General features: G+C 45.8%; 1 protein-coding gene across 1 annotated transcript in view; it reads left to right on the top strand.

Moving 5' to 3' along the window:
• The first annotated feature begins 9,605 nt into the window (after nt 1-9,605).
• LOC144752109 (nicotinamide N-methyltransferase-like) overlaps nt 9,606-21,842 on the top strand; it is a 91,934-nt gene continuing 79,697 nt past the window's right edge. The window contains exons 1-2 of the mRNA XM_078640052.1: nt 9,606-9,767; nt 12,450-12,657. Coding sequence (XP_078496178.1) covers nt 9,620-9,767; nt 12,450-12,657 — 356 coding nt within the window. The 5' untranslated portion in view covers nt 9,606-9,619. The remainder of the gene's footprint in view (nt 9,768-12,449; nt 12,658-21,842) is intronic.

Below are 21,842 nucleotides of genomic sequence, written 5' to 3'. Positions count from 1 at the left end.
ATCCATTGATACAGCAATACAGGAATTTAAAAACCCACTCATTGATTCCTAAATGTATACACACATCTAATCACTTACCTGTAGATTCACTCATACATGCTGTCAATGAACAATAGAACACTATCAAAAATACTTATACACCTATATCGACATTACACACCAGCACACAACCTATTCACATATGCAGTTATCCTACTCACTTATGCAAACAATGGATCATACTTACATACTTACTTAGCTACACACTTATACAAACACCACTTCATCTATTCATTTAGATAGTAAGTCATATTTAGTATATTATAAAATCATTATTACAAGTATACAGTTATCCATACAGTCACTCACACAATCATTGAGTCTTATGTATACTTATTTATATACAACAACTGACACATACACTGCCTTTTATTTTTCTAGTTTTTTGGACATGTACCGTTGAAAAATATATTTGCTCATCACCACACCCATAAAGATATTCATTCACCCAAACATCTGTTAGAACATGTAGATTTATCTTCATATACTTACTGAATCAACTATTCACACATCTTTGGGCAGTCACACAACCTCTACCGAACCACACACACATTCACTCTCCCATACAAATACTCAGTTAACTAATCAATAACTTACATGAACTTTCACATAGCTAGTAACCAACTGGAGAACCAGTTTACACAACAAATGACAAAGTGATACAGATATTCACACAGTTTAGTCACTATCCACTATATTTAGTGAGACACTATAAATTGTTAAAGTCCTCCATCCAAATATTTATTTTTATATATCCACTCATACTTCAATGCAAATTGCTATATATATAATGCATATTTAAATATCGAAGCACACCACATTCACTGGATGATGTCATCAGTGATTTCATCATTGATGTCATTTGAGATGTCATCAGTGATGTCACTGACCGTGTCATGAATGATGTAATATGTGACATCATCATCAGTGGATTGCGGGTGCGTGAAATATAGTTAGTACAACTAACTATTTGGAGCAATTTCAATGTTTTTTAAAAATGCTAATTCTTAACTATATAAGGCCTGAAACCTATGGTTTTTTCAGTGAATATATATATATATATATTACCTACTGGCGGTTGCCATTAGGTAGCTATAGTTAGGACCTAGTTTCCATAAGAAATCTGCAACATTCTATTTAAAATAACTTTGGCGCCGGTGGACGAATCTTCGGGAATTTTTCCAAGAAAATTACCTGCTCTACTCCGCTCATTCCCTGAAAGTTTGGGGGTGATTCGTAAAGTGGGGGCTGAGAAAAAAGGGGGTCACAAAACATGTTTTCCCCATGCAATTTTTCATACGGAATGGAATTACAGAAAATTTGGCAAAAAAGTAGAGTTCGGTACGTGTATTACCCTTTTGTTAAATGGTGTAAATCCGTTCAGTAGTTCTTGAGAAAATCAAAAGTAAAATCATAGATATATCTATAGGCGCTTACTGTACGCGTACCTTCCCGAGCACGAGCTGAATGCTAATTGGCTGTCAACACTCCAAACCAGGAAGTGTTGGTAGCCATCTTGTGCCTCGGTAGAACCGAGGCAGAAGAAAGCAGAAAAACAAACGTGCAGAGCAAAAAAAGGGGCAGGGTAGAAACACCCTGACCCCCTAGGCCTGCTCAGTGGGTCCCACAAGGACCCCGAAGGCCCACATTTTTTTTTTTTTTAATTGCAGGGTATGCGTAGGTACGCATACGCCGTGAAAAAAAAATACAACCCGGGCTGCTTTTTTGAAAATTAACCCCGGGGGGGCCAAATCCCGGGGGCATAATGTAAAAAAAAGTGTGGGGGGGCCCAATCCCCCCCCACACTGCCCCGGGGACCGCCACCCCCCAGGGGAAAGTAATTATGATAGCGGGGGGCTCACGGCCCCCCGCAGCCCCGGGGACCGCCACCCCCCGGGGCTTTGATATTAATGATGAGGGCCTCCAAGGCCCCAGAGCCCCGGGGACCGCCACCGCCAGCAGTGTCTCTGGGGTGCCCACCCCCAGGACACTGCTGTTTGCTATGGTAGGGCGGGAGCCTAGCGACTCCCACCCTACCACAGCAAACTGCTTTGATTTTTGAAAGAGAGAGCAGGAAACCTGTCTCTCTCAAAAATCAAAGCTGATTGCTTTTCTGCATGGGGAGCAGCTGCTTCCCATGCAGAAAAGGGATGCCGGCTCCCGCAGGATGTGGAGAGCCCGCACGGATCGTGGGGGGCTTGGGGACCCTCCCACGGCCCCCAACAAGGACGGCCAGGCCCCGGGGGCCACGCGGCCCCCCTCTCCATTAAAAAAAGGAATATTTTAAAAATAAAAGTCAGGCCCTGGGGTATAGAGTCCCTGGGGCCTTAAGGGGACATAGGAGGGGGCTATGCAGCCGCCCTCCACGAAAAATAAAAATTAAAGTTGGCCATGCCCCGGGGGATGGGGTCCCGGGCCAGAAATGGCCACGGGATGGGGGCCACACGGCCCCTTCCCGTAACAAAATAAAAAAAAAAAGATTTGAGGGAAGGTCTTGAGGGATGGGGTCCCCAGGGCCAAAAAAAGAAGAAAAAGAAGGAGGGCTACACAGGACCCCTTCTTATAAGTAAAAAAAAAAAACGGGATCGGGAGGAGGCCATGCCCCCTCCCTTCACCTCTCTGCAAACGCGCCCCCTGGCATGTTTGCAGAGGTGGAACTACTTCCACTTGCATACTGGGGGTCCCGGGGGCCAACTAGCCCACCAGGAGCCTCTAGTATGCAGAGAGGTGTAATGAGGCCAAGCCCATTTTTACAGCTCTCTGCAACGCAGCACCCTGTCGCATACTGGAGGTTGCTGGTAGGCTAGTTGGCCCCCAGGGACCCCCAGTATGCAAGGGGAATTAGTTCCCCCTCTGAAAAAGCGCTAGGGGGCTGTGTTGCAGAGAGGTGTAAAAAGGGGCATGGCCTCTTTACACCTCTCTGCAACAACGCCCCCTGGCGCATACTGGAGGTTCCTGGTGGGCTAGTTGGCCCCCAGGGACCCCCAGTATGCAAGGGGAATTAGTTCCCTCTCTGCAAACTCGCCAGGGGGCTGCGTTGCAGAGAGGTGTAATGAGGCTACGCCCCTTTTTACACCTCTCTGCAACGCAGCCACCTGGCGCATACTGGAGGTACCTGGTGGGCTAGTTGGCCCCCAGGGACCCCCAGTATGCAAGGGGACTTAATCCGCCAACTTAGATCACGCTACAGGGCGCGTTTGCACAGTGGTGAAGGTAGGGGGCGGGATTTGAGGTGATGTGAGTGCAAACATGCCCTGTGGCGCGTTTTAAGTTGGGGAATTATTTCCCCAACCTAAAACACATCGCAGGGCGTGTTTTCACACATGTTACCTCAGGCCCCGCCCCCTTCCTTCACTTTTGTGCAAAATATTCCTGTAAAATCACCCGAACTACGAATTACGATTTACTCACCTGTTATCACAAGATACGTCAGTGCTGCATCTTTGAGCTCACTACGGGTTCTGAAAAGTAATTCTAACCAAACTTACAGTAACTTGAATTTCCTTCCATTTGGTTAACATCGACTGGTTTCACTTGGAAATTTTTCTAAGTGTGGAGTTTTGGAAGTTTAAAAAATTCCTCTAAAATCAGCTGAACTACGAATTCCGATTTATTCACCTGTTATCAGGAGAGACCTCAGAGCTGCATGTTTCAGCCCACTACTGATCCTGAAAAGTAATTAGATTCGTAGTTATAGTAACTTGAATTTCCTTCCATAGGCTAAACATTGACTGGTTTCACTTGGAAATTTTTCTAATTGTGGAGTTTTGGAACTTTAAAAAATTCCTCAAAAATCAGCCGAACTACGAATTCCGATTTAATCACCTGTTATCAGGAGATACCTCAGTGCTGCATCTTTCAGGTCTCTACTATTCCTGAAAAGTAAATAAAGTATTTTTAACTGTACTTACCAGTAACTTGAATTTCCTTCAATAAGATATCATTGCCTGCTATATAAAGTATATATAAATTAAAAAAATATATATATTACAATTTCAATATTTTAAAAAACATTTTTTTCAATTTATATTAAAAATATGTAATGTAATTTAAAAAATAAAATATCTAAAAATAAATAATTTGAAACAATGTAGTAAATTAGTATAAAAAAATATAAAAATTATTACATTTTAAAATTATCATTTATAAAACCTTTGAAATTCAATGAAAAAACCATAGGCTTCAGCCACGGTATAATTAGGAATTACCATTTAAAAAACCTTAGAAATTCACTGAAAAAAACATAGGTTTCACACACGTTATAGTTAGGAATTAGCATTTGGTCAGTGACATCACTCATGACATCACTGATGAGATCTCAAATGACATCCCTGATGACATCACTGATGACATCAACCTTGTGAAAGAGTGGCAGACCTCCTCTCACCCCAATATAACCCTTGGTACACACATTCAAAAATAGAAACTAAAAAATTGAAAAAAATGGAGATACCAATACCAGTTACAACAACCAATTCAGTAAATCCACCACCTACATGCACATCCACTTATTCACCAATAGTTCTATATAGTCACTCATACATGTACTCACTCATACATACTCCTACACCTACACATCCTGTTACACATCGACACTCATCCATATAGTTACTCACACGCATACTCACACATGCAAACAAACATCCATTTATTTGCATATACAGCTATACACACACCACTACACTTGCTTCTACGGAAATGTACACATACTTACTCTCTTAAACAATCACTTTTAGAAACTCATACTTATTTATACAGGAACTCTTCTAATCTCTCACTCTCTCATATACTCAGTTATATACATCAATACTCATATTTACTTTTTTTAAACATATGTAGTTACTAATAAAAATACTATTTAGACAGTCATTCACTCACTAACACACCCATACACACACTCATCCACCCATACAGTCCTGCACACATGCTGTCTTCGAAACACATACAAACAGTGAGTCACTCATTCATGCATCTATGCCCTAAGTAATATTCCCCACCGAACCATACAAACACTCATACTGATAGTTTAAAAACCGACTAATAACCCATATAGACACTCATGTAGCTACTCACCAACCCATGCAGCCACCTATACACAAAGTAAGACACTGATACAGATATTTAAATATTTCAATATTACTCGGTAATACTTGTATTCACTAAGATACACTTAATAAGTCAGCTATACAATCAATTTTACAAATAAAACATTGATTTAGATACTTATTTACCCATTTATTCTTCCATCGAACTTTAGATATACATCTATAATATATATATATATATATATACATAACCTACTGGTGGTCGCCAGTAGGTAGTTATAGTTAAAACCTAGTTTCCATAGGAAATCCGCAATATTCTATTTGGAATAACTTTAGCGCCGGTCGACGAATACACGCAAAATTCTCCAAGAACATGGCCTGCTCCGCTCCGCTCCTTCCCTGAAAGCTTTGCGGTGATTCGTGAAGCAGGGGCCAAGAAAAAAGGGGGGTCCCAAAACATATTTTCCCCATGCAATTTTCCATAGGAACCTTTAAGTGAGACTACAGCCCGTACTGCAGAACGGAATTATACCAAATTTGGCAAAAGGGTAGAGTTTGGTTCGCAGATTACGCTATTTGTTAAATGGTGTAAATCTGTTCAGTAGTTCCTGAGAAAATCAAAAGTAAAATCAAAGATATATCTATAGACGAAGTACGGTACACATATGGTACGCGTACCCTCCCGTGCACAAGCTGAATGCTAATTGGCTGTCAACACTCCAAACCAGGAAGTGTTGGCAGCCATCTTGTGTCTCGGTAGAAGGACAGCCAATTTGCTGAAATCAACCCTGATAGAACAGATTTCCTTGTCATCTTAATAAAAATCAACCCTTGGAGTGACCTTTTCTGGCCCCAGGAGCTAGGTGCCACCCCCACACCTGTGTTGGATGCGAAAAGCCTGGGCATAAAAGTTGATTCTGAGCTGTTTATGGCCAACCAGGTCACCTTAGTGGTCAGCACATGTACAGGCCTCATGAGGCAGTTGTGGAAACTTGTCCCCCTCCTTTCAACCACCTCATAAAAGATGATTGTGTTAGCCACTATTGTCTCTAGGTGAGACTACAGCAAGGCCATAAACATCGCCCTTCCCTTAGAAACTTCCTAATAAACTGCAGGTGGTACTAAACAACTAAGCCAGGTTGATTATCAGGCTCCCGAGAAGGTCTCATGCCTGTTCTGAAAGCTTCTGTGGCTCCCCATAAAGCAGAGACCATAGTTTAAGGGTCTCTGCAATGCCCATGAAGGAATCTAGGGCCAAGCCCCGGACTACATTAAAGAACGCCTCGAGAACTGTGTTCCAGGCCACACACTGCGGTCTTCCGAGGCCTGTCGCCTGGCTGTTCCACGGTGCAACACCGCATCCAAAGGGGCACAGCGTTCTCTGTCCTAGTTCTACAACTATGGAACCAACTGCCAGAACACCTCCGCAAGGAACCCTCACTCCTTCTGTTCAGGACATTGAACTACCGGCCAATTTCTTTGCTGCCGGCTCTTGCAAAGATCTTGGAGAAGCACGTTCAGTCGGTGCTCTCCAATTTTTTGGAGACTCACGAGATCTTGCATGCCACCCAGTCCGGCTTCCGCTCAAACCTTAGCACCGAAACCACGCTCCTCGAGGTTTTGGAAACCATCAAAGGGGTGTTGGACACCGGGGGCAAAGTCATGCTGGTGTTGTTGGACTTGTCGGCGGCCTTTGACACCGTCCCCCATGATGGCCTTCTCGCAAGACTCTATGAGATTGGCCTTCGGGGGACGGTGCTCAGCTGGTTTTCCTCCTTTCTAGCCGGCCGCCAGCAAACGGTCTGGGCATCCCCGGACACCGACGTGATGCCGCCTCTGGGAGTTGGGGTCCCTCAGGGCTCTATATTGAGCCCGACCCTCTTTAACATCTTCATGACCCCTTTGGCGGCGTTGGCGGAGTCGTTTGGTGCCCGGATCGTATCCTATGCCAACGACACCCAGCTCCTCTTCTCCTGCGAGAGAGGTGGAGACTTTGATGGGGAGAGTATCCGGAATTGCCTTGGGGCTGTTTTTAAATGGTTCCAACTGAACAGCCTCAAGTGCAATTCCGATAAGTCCGAGGTACTCTTCTTTGGGTGTGATACGGAGCCAATCTGGCAGGCCTGGTGGCCCATCGATATGTTCCCCCCGTCTTGTTCTTCCCTAATGGCTAAGAACTTGGGGGTCAAGATGGACAAGGGGCTAACGATGAAAGCCCAGATCCTTGGGGTGACCGGCACCTGCTTCGGCCTGTTAAAGATGTTGCGGAAGTTTCTACCTCTGCTGTCTGAGGAACACAGGAAGCTGACCGTGCAGGCTCTGGTCGGATCCAGGTTGGATTATGCCAACGTCCTTTACCTGGGCCTACCAGAGTACTTGCTGCAGCGGCTTCAAGTCGCGCAGAACGCGGCGGCTCGGGCCATTTTTGGTCTAAATAGACGAGCCAGCGCCGCGGGTCTACTGCGGACATTGCATTGGCTACCCATCCGCAAACGGATCGCCTTTAAGGCATTGACTCTGGCCTACAAGGCTCTTCATGCGGTGGGAGCAAAGTACCTCCAGAAGAGACTGGCCTTTTACCATCCGGCCCGGTCGCTGAGGTCTGAATCTTTGTTCCTGGCGGCGGTTCCGCGAGTGAAGAGAGCGCGCCTGGGCGGCCGCTCCTTCGGTCTGCTGGCTCCACAGATGTGGAATTCTCTTCCGCTCTCACTCCGGGGGGCCACCAGTCTTCTTGTTTTTAGGAAAGGCCTTAAAACCTGGCTCTTTACCCAGTAGGCCTCTCAGCAGCCTTCCTTACCCTATCTGTCTTGTTTTCTCTTTTTAATTGTGTTGTGTTATTGTGATGCAGCTCTCCTTTACCTAAAGCGCCGGGACACTCTTTCTGAGTAGCCGTTGCGCTATACAAAAAAAAAAAATAACATAACATAACATATGCTGCCAAGCTCATCACTGGATCCAGAAGATTCAGCCACATCACACCTGACCTCAACCATTCTTAAATAGCTCCCATTTGAAGCAAGAATCTAGTTGAAGATAACTTACCTGACAGAAAAGGCCACCACCATAACACACCTGTCTACCTGGCCAAAACACTAGAACTTTCCTTGAGGTAGTCACTACTCAAGAAGCTCCCTACTACTGAAGTTCAATAAGAAGAATATGTACAGACGTTCCTTCTCTGATCTAACCCTCAGAATATGGAACTCACTACTCCCTGAAATCATGACAAACTCTTCCTCTACCGTCTTCAAAAGGAAGTAAATTAATTTTTTCGATGAATAGATTCCTTCACTAGTTATCCTCAGTCATTCAACCTCATCTTTTACTTGTAGACTGCTAGGGATTATGATTCTCCAAATTGTATGATATACTTTATCTGTATTTATTTGTGTTTTTTTCTCCCTGGTCTGTCCCTTGTACATCTTGTCTGCCACGTGTACAGCACTCTTACTCCCTCAAACATCATGTTTGTGCAATATAAAACTGTGCAAATAAAAATAAATAAAATTGTTTTGCAAACTATGAATATTAAAGTTGCAATCTAATATTTAAATGTAAAATTGACACTAGTACAATAATTTAAAAACACAATGACTCATTTAATGGCTTCTCATTAGAATTCATTAATTGGGCGTTGCTGGGGCTGTTGTGGAGATTATGCAAGCTATTGCCCAGAGTTGCAGAGTGGGACCCATGGTTAGCGTAGGCACCTAAGCGAGAATTATCGAGTCCGCGGACATTGACCCAAGACCCTGCCGCGTCGGGAATTGTACCCTGGTCCCCGGCCGACCTCTGCTTCAGGGTCTGCCGCTTCTAACTGGTGAGCCACACTTCTTTCATGAGACTTTGTGGGACATTACTCTGACCTTGTTAGACCTTGGTTTCGTTTTTTACTTAAAAATTGTTGGAGCTGCTTCAATATAGCACACATGTCTTTAGAGCCTGCTAGCTTCTTGTGATACAGCTACCAGGGACGTTGTTTTTATATAACCAAAGTGTTTTTTAGTTGATATGAGCACCCTCTCCCAATTAGCAACTCCATTTATTTTTTATAGAAATATTCACAATGTGGTGATTTCCTACACTGGAACATTGAACAGATTTTGAGTGGATCTGATGGGACGCACATGGCTATACTTTAACTTTTTAGTATTGTTACTGATACTAATTAGTTTCATAGTACAATAAAAAAGGCTAAAAAAAGATCTCAATACCAAGCCTGTTCAAAGAATGATTAGCAAGTGCATATTTTGAAGGATTCAGTTTAGTGGCAGAAATAGCATTGCTGTATCTGTTTCAATTAAGGTGATGGGACATGTGGCACAATTCACAACATTATGCTTTGCAAACAAGATGCTAAATATGTCCAAGCTTCACTCAGCTGACATCAAAGAAGAATAGAATTTAGATGAGGTTTGGAGCGCACACAAATAAAACTGACTTATGTTCCTCAATCATTTGTAATTTAGATGATTTACTATAAGAATAGGTGCACATACAGAAGAAGTAGAGTTTGAAACTTTGAATATTTGAAAATGGCATCATTTTCTGAGCTGAAAGAGCTCCACGAACGATACTTGGATGCAGCTATAATTATGGATACATATACTGCAAATGATTCTGCCTTCCTTAATGATTCAGTAATGCAGATGTTACCTTCTTTCAACAAAATATTCACCTCAGGTATGTTTCCTATAACTCCTGTTTTCCAAGCTGAAGATGTGGTGAAATATTACTGTTGTACAAATATATTCTCCATGTTTATGCATTGAATTCTGAAAAAAATTATGAGTGCTTCTTTGCTTTCGGTGCATTAATTGTTTCATGTGTTATTGTTATTTAAAGACAAGAATGAATAATAAATGTATTTCACATTTTTGTTGCTAGTGAAAACAAAAGCAGGAGTAAACAGTTGACAGAATGAACAAATGTAAAATCTTGTGCTCTCGTCAAAAGCACATTTATGATGAAAAGTACATTGTACAGTATATGAATATTTACAATCCATCCATAACATATTGTACATTGTGCATTAAAAAACAAGTTGAATGTCAATAATATCACTTATTTTCACTGACATTGCACAAAGTATGTACATTTCAAAACTAGAAAACTGGAATAAAACAAAGGAGGCTGTTTCTGCAACTCAGTATATAGAAGGCACTAGTGACTGAGATGGGATGAACTGTATTACAGATCTGGTCCCAATAAAATCCTGTGCGTTAAAAGCATGCTGCTTCATGAATGGAATATACAAATATATTTCCCTAGTTCTTTTTATGACTCTTTTATATCTCACTGTTTTCATGATAATACAATTACTCCAGCTGCAGATGTTCTACCATATGTTATGTAAACTATAATCAACATCACATTAGACACAAATCATAGCCCCCAAACCTTTTAGCTTGCCCCACTCATGAATAGTGCATGGGCTGCATTCACCACATTTCGGTTGATGGCAGATTGGAGGCCTTTGCCATGTCTGTAGTAGTGAAACAGTCAAGATGTTTCTTGTCATGCCTGAAGTTTTACAGGAACCCGTCTGGTTGAGTGGAATGATTGCGTTCTTCTCTACCCAAGATGTGAGATCTACCGGCACTCTTCCTGCTAAATATTTTACCTCCTTGTCGATCAGGGCGACCAAGCAGTAGCAAACTGTGTCCACATGTTTGGATTGGGGAGATTGTTGAGCCTTTCCATGAAGCTGGGATTATACCAAGGGATCTGATTTCAAGAAAAAGAGGGTCCAAAATTCCTGCACAGTCTTCTACCCTTTAAGACTGCTAGAGGAATGCAATTAGGCCCTGGGGCCCCTTCTTGTCTTCATTTTGCAATGTGCTGCCTTATCAGGTGTATGGTTGAGGCTCTGTATTCGTGCTCATGTGTGTTAACTGATTCCGGCGGTGGTGTGACATTGTCCCCCTTTAGTGATGCTCCTGTGGTGGGATACTCTGGTATTTCGCTGGCTGTCTGGTCTATCACAATTTGCCTAGTTTGGTGGTTCAAGTGATCCCTTAGAAAGGGTACCCAGTTCTCCTCCAAAATGTGAGATGCAATTCCTCTGTGGTGCGGGTGTGTTATCTCCACAACACGTCTGGGGTGAATGACAGCTGGGCTTTGTGCATTCCCTCTAGACAACCACACACAAAGGGAGTTTAGGCGTGATTTGAAGGGCCATCTGAATCCTGATGGGCCCTCCTTAGCAGGATGGGTGGAAAGGACTGCTCATAGCCTCATATTTAAACTTGCATAATCTGCTTAACCCACTGTAGTGAGTCTGGAGCCATGATGATAAGGGACTTCTTCTGAGCACTTCAAAGCCCCTCTTTGAAGTCTCCCACACTTCACAGGCACCAGTGGGAATAAGGACTGGACTTTTGACCATCCCAACTCAGTACACTACTGGATCTGTGGATACTCTGCCAGGTAGAAGGACAGATGTGCTACTGATGGACTGCCACTCTGCTGTGCTGACCTGTTGCCTGCCATCTTCCTTGCCAGGGTGGGAAGGATTGGACCCACTTCTTTTGCATCCAGAACCCAAGTGGCTCCTAGAGCTTGCTGGCTTGCCTCCTGGTTCAGGAACATCAAAGTCTTGTGGTGAGTATTCCCTGCCAAGTGGTGCCAACTCAGTCCTGGACTCTTGGAAGTCGGTATGAAGTGCTGCTCCAGCAGAAACCATGCATCGCTGTCAACTCCGCAGCTCGTAACTAGTGCATCTCTTTAACATCAGAAGTATCACCACCATTGAGAGGATTGAGGGCGATGCATCACTGACTTCTCTGCACAGATACTCCATTTTGGATGCATCTTCAACTTTGCGTGGCTCAAAGCTGTTAGATCACCTTCATCCTGTGGGTCGACGATAACACATCGCCCCTTTTATTCTTGCATCTTGGCTCCATTGATGACACAGCTAAGGTACTTTGCAGAAGGACTAGCCTAGTCCTATATCGGGCCCACGCATGACAGTGGTTGGCCTGAACTTTAAGGATGTGACCTGGCCAAGCATGACCAGCTAGCCCCAGTTGGCACTTTATGCTTTTAAGTACTACATTTCAGTTTATGCTTTTAAAATTCAGAACTCAATTTTAACTTATTGTATTCTGTAGTTTTGGTCTTGTTTTGTTCATTAAATTAAACTCTATTTTTCTAACCAGGTGTGCTATCTTTTTTGTGGTGTTTTCCCTGTTTCACTGTTAGAAGTGTTGCAATAAAACTTTACACATTGCCTCTGAAGTTAAGCCGGACTGCTCTGTGCCAAACTACCAAGGGGTGACCAGAGGTTAATGTAATTTAATTTAATGTATTTACTTCAAAATATGTAATCATCAATCCATTTCTGTACCTTTTTCTTACCAGGTGGTGTGAAAGGGGAGCTGCTGATCAATCTCTCTTGTGGTCCTTCCATCCAATGGGTTATTCCAGCCTGTGACTATTTTTCAGACATCATTCTTGGTGGCTCCACTGATCAGTGTGTTGCGGTGATTGAGAAGTGGCGGAGAAATGAACCTGGAGCTGTGGACTGGAGTCATGTAACAAAGGCGCTTTGTGAGCTTCAGGGAAACAGGTATGTATTCTGAACCTGATGATCTATTGCAAATGCCTACCTTTGTTTACCTTGCCAGCATTTGTTGTGCCGAGAGCAGCAGGTTTACTTTCATGAATGCAATTTCAAAGTTTCCAGAGGTAAGCAGCAGCTTCATGCGACTTTTTCATTGTTGGTACTAGAGATGTGTGGGGTGTTCTTCAAACTTTTTTCCTTCCTTGAACCAGTATGTGAGCAAACATGAAAACACTGTCCCTCACAATTTCTTGAAATACATCACATCATATGATGCACAAAATATTTTTCTTGTCATAAAACTGGTGGTTTGCCATGTACTAAACACACTTTGTGATTTGCTAAAAGACTTTTTGTATAGCAAATAGGGTTACTAACCCATTCTGATTCACAAATACAAGCCATGAAGGATGCATTGCTTCTTTGTTTACAATTAGCATTGAGATGTATCACTGGTTTGTAACTGCAATTGTGGTAATGAAATGTTTAAAAGTTAATCAATCCTGGAGAGAGATGATAAAAAATTGAGAAGATGAATGCTGTCCCATTGGACAGTTTCCCCTTTAGGAGTTGTTTTGGGGTGTCTGCTCCTGTAAATGATTTTCCAAAATGGGATTTTGTTTGTTGCAGTAGCACAGATTCCTGTAAGGAACATGGACTGCTTTGAACAAGAAAATCCATTTTGGAATTCAAATATGTGGACTGTGGTATGCTGTTCCCTGTAAACCTTTATCCTGATGTTTAGAGCCAGTAACTGGGAGTCACAAAAAGTGCCCTACCTATTCAATATACATTACGCCAGCTTTTTTGACACCCGATGTAACTTGAAATTTTGCAATGCAGCTTTATATTATATATGGTGTATTACAGATATTTCAAAAGAACTTGGCGCACAAATCCCGACCACTATTTGTGACTGATCTGTTTGTATACCATGCCCTTAACTTATTGGGACATATACAACATGATATGTCAACATTTTAGCATTTAAAATAGTAAGAGAACATTAAAAAATGGAACAACTAAGAACATGTTTCGCCTATTTTATCGTATTTATTGTACCATAGCGGCCATATCAAATTAAAGGTGGATTTATAAGACACCAAATCTAAGTAAAACATCAGATGCATATTCACACAATGCTTCTGTAGTATCTTTGTTTGTGGAGAGATCTCCCCCCTGCTATGGAGTTTCCACACACATAAGTATACATTTGAGTTGCAAGTATGGGAGTGACAAGGAGGAGTTGCCAGAAATGGGGAATAGGTATAAAGAAAGGGCTGTCAGGCTTGTGTATGGGATATATAATCAGTTCTTGGGAACAATTTTATGATTCAGAGCCTGATTTAGACTTTGGCAGATGGATATTCGTTCACAAGTATGACAGAGAATCCCGTTCACCATATCACGAGTGCAGTATATCCTGTGTCACTTGTAATACGGCAGGCAGAGTATTCAATCTAACAGACTCTAAATCAGGCCCTTGGTATCCAATGTCAATCTATATAATGTCTTATTAAACATTGTAATTGCTAGAAGAGAGAGACAGTCAAGACTAGAATACCAGACATATTGGATATACAATAAGCATTTGCAATACAATAGGTATCACATTTACACAAGTTTAAGCTATTGGCATTGTAAATGACAATGCCTTTTATTTATGTTTTAAAAATTAAAAAAAATAAAGCTCTGTTGTTTACAAAGCCAATAGCTCAAACGTGTGTAATTGCAAGACCTGAATTGCAAATGATTGTTGTAATTGTATTCACCTTGTGAAATTAGTTCACTCAAAACTACAGCTTAGTGTGCTAAAATCTTAGTGTGAAGTGGGTAATATTTTTAGTGCTGAATGATTTTGCCTCTGCTGGTTGTATTGTTTTGTTTTTAAATCACGATGGATGAAATGTGTTTTTAAACTTTTAAATATTCCATTAAAATGAATTATGTCTAAAAAATAATTTTAACAATTTGGTATGTGTTTACTGTACTTTTATGGTCTACGAACCGAAATAAAGTGAATAAAGTAAGGTAAAAGAATACATAGATATAGAGAGACAGAGAGGGACAGAGAGAGGGTGTAGAGAGAGGGGGGCCGATTCACAGAACTAACTTAAGACAAAATCCTAAACGTACTACTTTTAGTATTCACAGAAGGCATTTAGTAGTAGTAAAGTTAAGATTGTGTCTTAAGTTTGACTTAAGACACACTTAAGACAGACTTAAGACAGACTTAAGACAAACTTAAGACAAACTTAAGACAGACTTAATCATCAATCAATCAATCAATCAATCATGATACTTGTATAGCGCACTACTCACCCGGAAGGGTCTCAAGGCACTTGGGGGAGGGGGTCCGCTACTGCTCGAATAGCCAGGGCTTGAGTTGTCTCCTGAAGGCGAGGTGGTCCTGGGTCAGCCGAAGGTGGATGGGGAGGGAGTTCCATGTCTTGGCCGCCAGGTAGGAGAAGGATCTGCCTCCGGCGGTGGCTCTTCGGATGCGTGGTACGGCGGCGAGGGCGAGGCTGGTAGACCGTAGCTGGCGGGTGGGCGTGTAGAAGGTCAGGCGGTCGTTGGGGTACTTGGGGCCCAGGTCGTGGAGAGACTTGTGTGCGTGGGTGAGGAGCCTGAACGTGATCCTCTTGCTGACGGGGAGCCAGTGCAGGGCTCTCAGGTGGCCGGAGACGTGGCTGCGCCGGGGGATGTCCAGGATGAGTCGGGCGGAGGCGTTTTGGATGCGTTGGAGTCTTTTCTGTAGCTTGGCTGTGGTTCCGGCGTAGAGGGTGTTTCCGTAGTCCAGTCGGCTGGTGACGAGGGCCTGGGTGACCGTCTTCCTGGTTTCGGTCGGGATCCATCGGAAGATCTTGCGAAGCATGCAGAGGGTGTGAAAGCATGATGAGGAGACGGCGTTGACTTGTCTGGTTATCGAGAGGGAGGAGTCCAGGATGAAGCCCAGGTTGCGTGCGTGGTCTGTTGGCTTGGGAGCGGTGCCCAGGGCTGGGGGCCACCAGGAGTCATCCAAGGCGGAGGGTGATGGTCCGAGGATGAGGACTTCCGTCTTGTCTGAGTTCAGTTTCAGGCGGCAGTTCTTCATCCACTCGGCGACGTCTTTCATCCCTTCGTGTAGGCTGGTTCTGGCAGTGTCGGGGTCTCTGGTGAGGGAGAGGATTAGCTGGGTGTCGTCGGCGTAGGAGATGATGTTGAGGTTGTGTTGGCGTGCGATGGCAGCGAGGGGTCTCATGTAGACATTGAAGAGGGTGGGGCTGAGTGAAGATCCTTGCGGGACGCCGCAGATGACCTCGGTGACCTCGGAGCGAAACGGGGGGAGGCGGACTATCTGTGTTCTTCCGGCGAGGAACGAGATGATCCACTCCAGTGCCTTGTCTTGGATGCCGGTGTTGCTGAGGCGTTGGACTAGGGTGCGGTGGCAGACAGTGTCGAACGCTGCAGAGAGGTCCAGGAGGATGAGTGCCGCTGTTTCCCCGTTGTCGAGCAGGGCTCGGATGTCGTCGGTGGCTGCGATGAGGGCGGTCTCGGTGCTGTGTTTGGCTCTGAAACCGGACTGCGAGGGGTCGAGGGATCTGTTCGTCTCGAGGAAGGCGGCAAGCTGTCTGTTGTCCATCTTCTCGATGACTTTGGCAGGAAAGGGGAGGAGCGAGATAGGGCGGAAGTTCTTGAGGTCGGTGGGGTCCGCTGTTGGTTTCTTCAGTAGGGCGCTGAGCTCGGCATGCTTCCAGCTCTCCGGGAAAGTGGCGGTGCTGAAGGAGGTGTTGATGATGTTCCGGAATCTGGGTGCGATGGTGGAGTCGGCCTTGTTGAAGACGTGGTGGGGGCAAGGGTCGGTTGGAGATCCGGAGTGGATGGTGTTCATCGTGCTGGCTGTGTCTTCGGTGGTCACCTGGTCCAGGTGCGAAGGGTGGTGGTGGAGTGCGTTTGTTCGACGGTAGGGTGCGTGGATGGTGTGCCGAAACTGTTGTGGATGTCGGCAATCTTGCGATGGAAGAACGAGGCGAGGGAGTCGCAGAGATCTTGTGAAGGAGTGATGTCGTTGTTGCCAGTGCTGGGGTTGGAGAACTCCTTGACGATGCTGAAGAGTTCCTTGCTGTCGTGGGCGTTGTTGTCCAGTCGCTCCTTCAGTGAATTCTTGTTGGTAGTGCGGATGAGCTGGTGGTGCTTGCGGGTGGCGTGTTTGAGGGTGGTCATGTTGTCAGTGGTCTGGTCGAGGCGCCAGGCTTTCTCGAGGGTGCGGCAGGTCTTCTTGGAGTCCTTGAGTTCGTCGGTGAACCAGGGGGCCTTCTTGCTTCTGGGTCTGCTGGGAGGGTTCTTTAGTGGTGCGAGGTCATCGGCGCAGGCGGTCAGCCACTGCGTGAGGTTGCTGGCTGCTTCGTTGGGGTCCGTTGTGCTGGCCGGTGAGTTCTGGCTGAGGGAGGTGGTGAGCTGGTCCGCGGTGATCTTGCTCCAGCTCCTGTGAGGAACCTGTTGCAGGTGGTGGTGGGTTGTGGTTTTTCTGAAGCTGAAGTGGACGCAGCTGTGGTCGGTCCAGTGGAGTCCGGTTGAGTGGCTGAAGGTGATGTGCTTGCTGGATGAGAAGACAGGATCAAGCGTGTGGCCGGCGTAGTGGGTGGGGGTGTTCACCAGTTGCTTGAGTCCGAGGTTGGCGAGGTTGTCCAGCAGGGCGACGGTGTTGCGATCCTTGTTGTTCTCCAGGTGGAAGTTGAGGTCCCCTAGGAGGATGTAGTCAGCGGAGCGGAGGGCGTGCGGGCGGATGAAGTCCGTGATGTCTTCGCTGAATTGTGTGCGTGGTCCCGGGGGTCTGTAGATGAGGGTGCCTCTGAGGGTCGTCTTTGGGTCGGTGTGGATCTGGAGGTGGAGGTGCTCGGCGGTGGCGAGGGTGTCGTTGGAGTCGGTCGTGATGCGGATGGTGTTCTTGTGGATGATGGCAATGCCTCCTCCGGTCTGGTTGACGCGGTCCCTCCTGACGATCTTGTACCCATCAGGGATGGCGATGGCAATGTCGGGGGCTGATGTGGCGTTCATCCAGGTTTCCGTGAGGAAGGCGACGTCAGGTGATGTTGTGTCGAGGAGGTTCCAGAGTTCCACGGCATGTCTGTGGACGGAGCGGGTGTTGAGCAGGATGCACTTGAGGTTGTTGCTGGAGCGTGGCTTGGCGGGCGCGGGGCAGGTTCGGAGGCAGGTGAACTTGCAGGATCTGCAGGTGAATGGTCCGTGAATGCGTTTCGGGGTGGCCCGGCAGCAGGTGGGGTTCCGGCCGGCATTGAGTGCGTTGAGGGCTGCAGCGTCGTAGGTCTGTCGGATCTGTCGGGTCGTCTTGCATCAGTGGGTGCCAGGGGCGTGGTCCAGGCGCGGACGGGCGCAGACGGGTTTACCTTTGGCGCACCTTCGGTGCTCCGTCGGTGCTCCCGCTGCGCGCGTCCGCTGCGCGATCGCTCAGGGGTCGTCATAAGTAAGGAGCCCGGAGGGAGGAGCAGCTGGGTGGTGGGAGCGGGGCGGCAAATGGAATCATGGGGGGGCGGGGCCCCAGGGAGGCAGCGGCAGGAAATCCAGCGGCGGTCAGCGGGAAAGGAGCAGCGGGCAGCGAGCGAAGGATCTGCAGGCAGGAGGCGGCAAGGCAGGCAGGAGCGGCAGCAGTGAGTGGGGCGACCAAGCCCTGTGGAGGGCTGAGCGGTCACAACTCAAGACAAACTTAATACACAATCCTAACTTAAGTCTGTCTTAAGTCTGTCTTAAGTTTGTCTTAAGTCAAACTTAAGTCAAAATCATAGCTTTACTACTACTAAATGACTTCTGTGAATACCAAAAGGGACTTGTCGGCGGCGTTCGACACCGTTCCCCATGACACTCTCCTAATTCGACTCTGGGATTGTGGCCTTAGGGGGACGGTGTGGAAATGGCTCAAATCATTTCTAGCCAACCGTCGACAAACGATCTGGGCGCCACCTCACTCCGCAGCTATGTCAGCCCTGGAAGTGGGGGTCCCTCAGGGGTCTATTCTTAGTCCCCTGCTTTTTAACATCTTTATGGCCCCCCTTGCAGAGGTTGCGGAGTCGTTTGGCGCCCAGATCGTGTCTTACGCTGATGACACCCAGCTCTTGTTCACTCAGAATAAGAACGAGGTGTTTGATGGGACCCGTATCAGAGGCTGCTTAGAAGCAGTCTTTGATTGGTTCAAGAGACACGGCCTGAAATGCAACTCCGACAAGTCGGAGCTGCTCTTTTTCGGGTGTGTCTCTGAACCAAATTGGAAAAATTGGTGGCCTCAGGATCTTTTTCCTCCCGCCAATGCCAGTACCAAGGCTAAAAATCTTGGTATCATTGTTGACAATGAGTTGACTTTTGGACCTCAAATAGCCTGTCTTGCAGGGAAGTGCTTTGGTATCCTGCGGATGCTCAGAAAATTCCTCCCTTTGATTTCTGTGAATCATCGAAGGGTTATTGTCCAGGCATTGGTAGGGTCGCGCCTGGACTATGTTAATGTCCTTTATTTAGGTCTTCCTAAATATCTTGTAAGGAGACTCCAGGTTGTGCAAAACTCAGCTGCTCGGGCCATTTACGGTCTACCTAGACGAGCTAGTGCTTCTAATCTGCTGAAGGAATTGCATTGGCTTCCTATAGCCAAAAGGGTGCTGTTTAAAAGCCTGACGCTTACCTATAAGGCCCTCCATGACTTGGGCCCTAGGTATATCAGAAAACGCCTTGCTTTGTACCAACCGAGCAGAGCTCTTCGCTCCGCCTCCTTGTCTAAAATGCTCGTTCCATCCATCAAACGAGCTAGACAAGGGGGGCGCTCGTTTCATTACCTGGCCCCACGTGCTTGGAATGAACTTCCAATTGCTCTTAGACAGGCCCCTAGTCTGTTGTCTTTTAGAAAGGCGTTAAAAACATGGCTTTTTATTTAGGAATTGTGTTGTCTTTTATTCTCAGTTATGTTTCCTTTTCCATTAAAGGTCCTCTTCGCCAAAGCGCCGGGACACTCCATTGCGAGTAGCCGTTGCGCTATAGAAGAGCCAATTAACATAACATAACATAACAAAAGTAGTACGTTTAGGATTTTGTCTTAAGTTAGTTCTGTGAATCGGGCCAATAGAGTTTGGGAGTATGAGAGTGAGAGGCAGAGAAAGATGTTGGAGATGGGAAAAGAGAGGGAGGGAGAGCAACATAGTGAAAAAGAAAGACGAAGATGGAGAGACAAGAGAGGGAGAGGGTGTTAAAATGGAGATGAAGACAGAGAAAGACAGGGATGGGATATAGAGGAAAAGTGTGAGATAAGAAGGGAAAAATGGCTAGAAAGAGGCAGAGGGAGGGTGTAAAGAGAAGGGTAGAGAGAGAGGTAAAGAGAGAGAGATAGAGCGATAGAGAGAGGAATAGGGATGGAGAGAGAGCCAGAGCATGAGAGAGAGACATAGAGAGGGCTGGCAAAAGAGAAGGATAAGGCAAGAAAGGGAAAAATAATGATAGAGATAAATAGAGAGACATAAAGAGGGCAGGGGAAGAAGAAATAAAGGTGGGGCACCATCTAGCTACAGACAACATCAAACTACTAAAAACAACGAGAAGAAAACACTCTTTTTCTGAAAATGTGCAGTGCCCCACCCAGCAGATTTATGTGTCTATAGTTCTGAAAAATGTTGCCCCATTTCTGAAGAGTGACATTGCTGCTCATCCCAGATGGAAATCTGAACAGTTTCCTAGTGATTACAGGATGCACGTCAGCTACTCCTTCTCCTTGGTGGCTAAATCTCACCACTGAAAAGATGAGATCACAGTAGAAGGTGGGAGTGTAGACCTTTGCAACCCCACCCATGTGGCTAACTACATGGACATAGGGGTCGTGCTCCTACAAAAAGAAAATATTTGCACTGGGATGCAGAACTTACCAGCAGGCTCTCCACATTGATGGGGGCCTTGGGGTACCTGATGATGGCCTCCAGCTTCTCTGCTGGTTCACCATATACTCCCCGGTGAAGGCGGATGGGCGCTCTCCTGGGCAGCGGGCCGTTCCTAAAGCAGGAACAGGAGCCAGCCTCTCCGCCGTCCTGGGGTGCACTGCTGAGGCTGTCCTGCAACTCACCTTACCCACAGCATGCAAAAAAATAGCCATGTATTTAAAAAACATCCAGCCGACAGTGTCCAGGCTCAATAAAGAGAAAGTTCACGTACTGGGTAACAAGCAAGTAAAGGGGCCAGTAGCCATGGGAGGATATAGATGACGACATCGCCGTAATAAGGATGGACTAACACGCTTATAAATGAATCAGAAGGCAGCATTTACGAAGGACAAAGACACAAGCCAATTAAAATATGCGTGAAGGAGTAGGCAGGGCTTCCCTCACCTACAGAACTACAGCAGATCTTCACGAGAGCAGCACTTGCGCTGACTCCAGGCTCAACCTAAAAGCACCCTATAATTTTAGAAACTCACATCTTGCTACATGCCTATGTTGTGGAGTCTGTTGATGACGGTGTTGTGGGAGACTGAATCAAACACCCAAAAAGATCGGGGAGGATCAGGCCATAGTGTCTCCACGGTCGAGGAGTGTTCTGATATTATCATTGAGCCAATCAGACAGGTCTCAGGGCTGTGGTTCGCCCAGAATACTGATTGATAGGCATTCAGTAGGTTGTTTTGTTTCAGGAATTTGTTGAGCTGCTTGTTGATGGATTTCTCTAGAACTTTGGCTGGGTAGGTGAGCAGGGAGATTGGACTGCATTTTGTGAGTTTTTGGGGTCAGCAGACCCTTTCTTTAGGAGGGGTCTGACTTTTGTATGTTTCCATCTGTCCGGGAAGGTTGCTGTGGAGATGGAGGTGTAGAGGATGGTGCTGAGTTGTCTGCTGAATAGGTTTGCTGCAAGGTTGTAGAAGTGATGGGGCAGCGGTTGGTGGTATCCCTGGAGTGAATGGAAGACATGATGGCTGAGGTGGTCAAGGTGGTGAGTGGTGACCAGGTGGTGATGGTTTGGCTGGGGTTTGCTGGCTACCTAAGGTTGCTGGAATCAAGGGTGGTGTGGAAGTTGTTGTAGATGTTGGTGATCTTGTTGTGGAAGAAGTCTGAAATGGAGTTGCAGAGATCTTGGGAGAGGTGGTGTGGTGTATTTACTATGGGTACTGTATCGATCCCCCTATTTCTGACCCTTGTCTGGTTAATAATTAACTAGCAGCCATTCAACTGCAC

This window comes from Lissotriton helveticus, chromosome 4_2 (assembly GCF_964261635.1).
Source record: "Lissotriton helveticus chromosome 4_2, aLisHel1.1, whole genome shotgun sequence".
NCBI lineage: Eukaryota > Metazoa > Chordata > Amphibia > Caudata > Salamandridae > Lissotriton > Lissotriton helveticus.
Note: the sequence above shows the minus strand (reverse complement) of the source record. Positions and strands in the feature narration are given on the sequence as shown.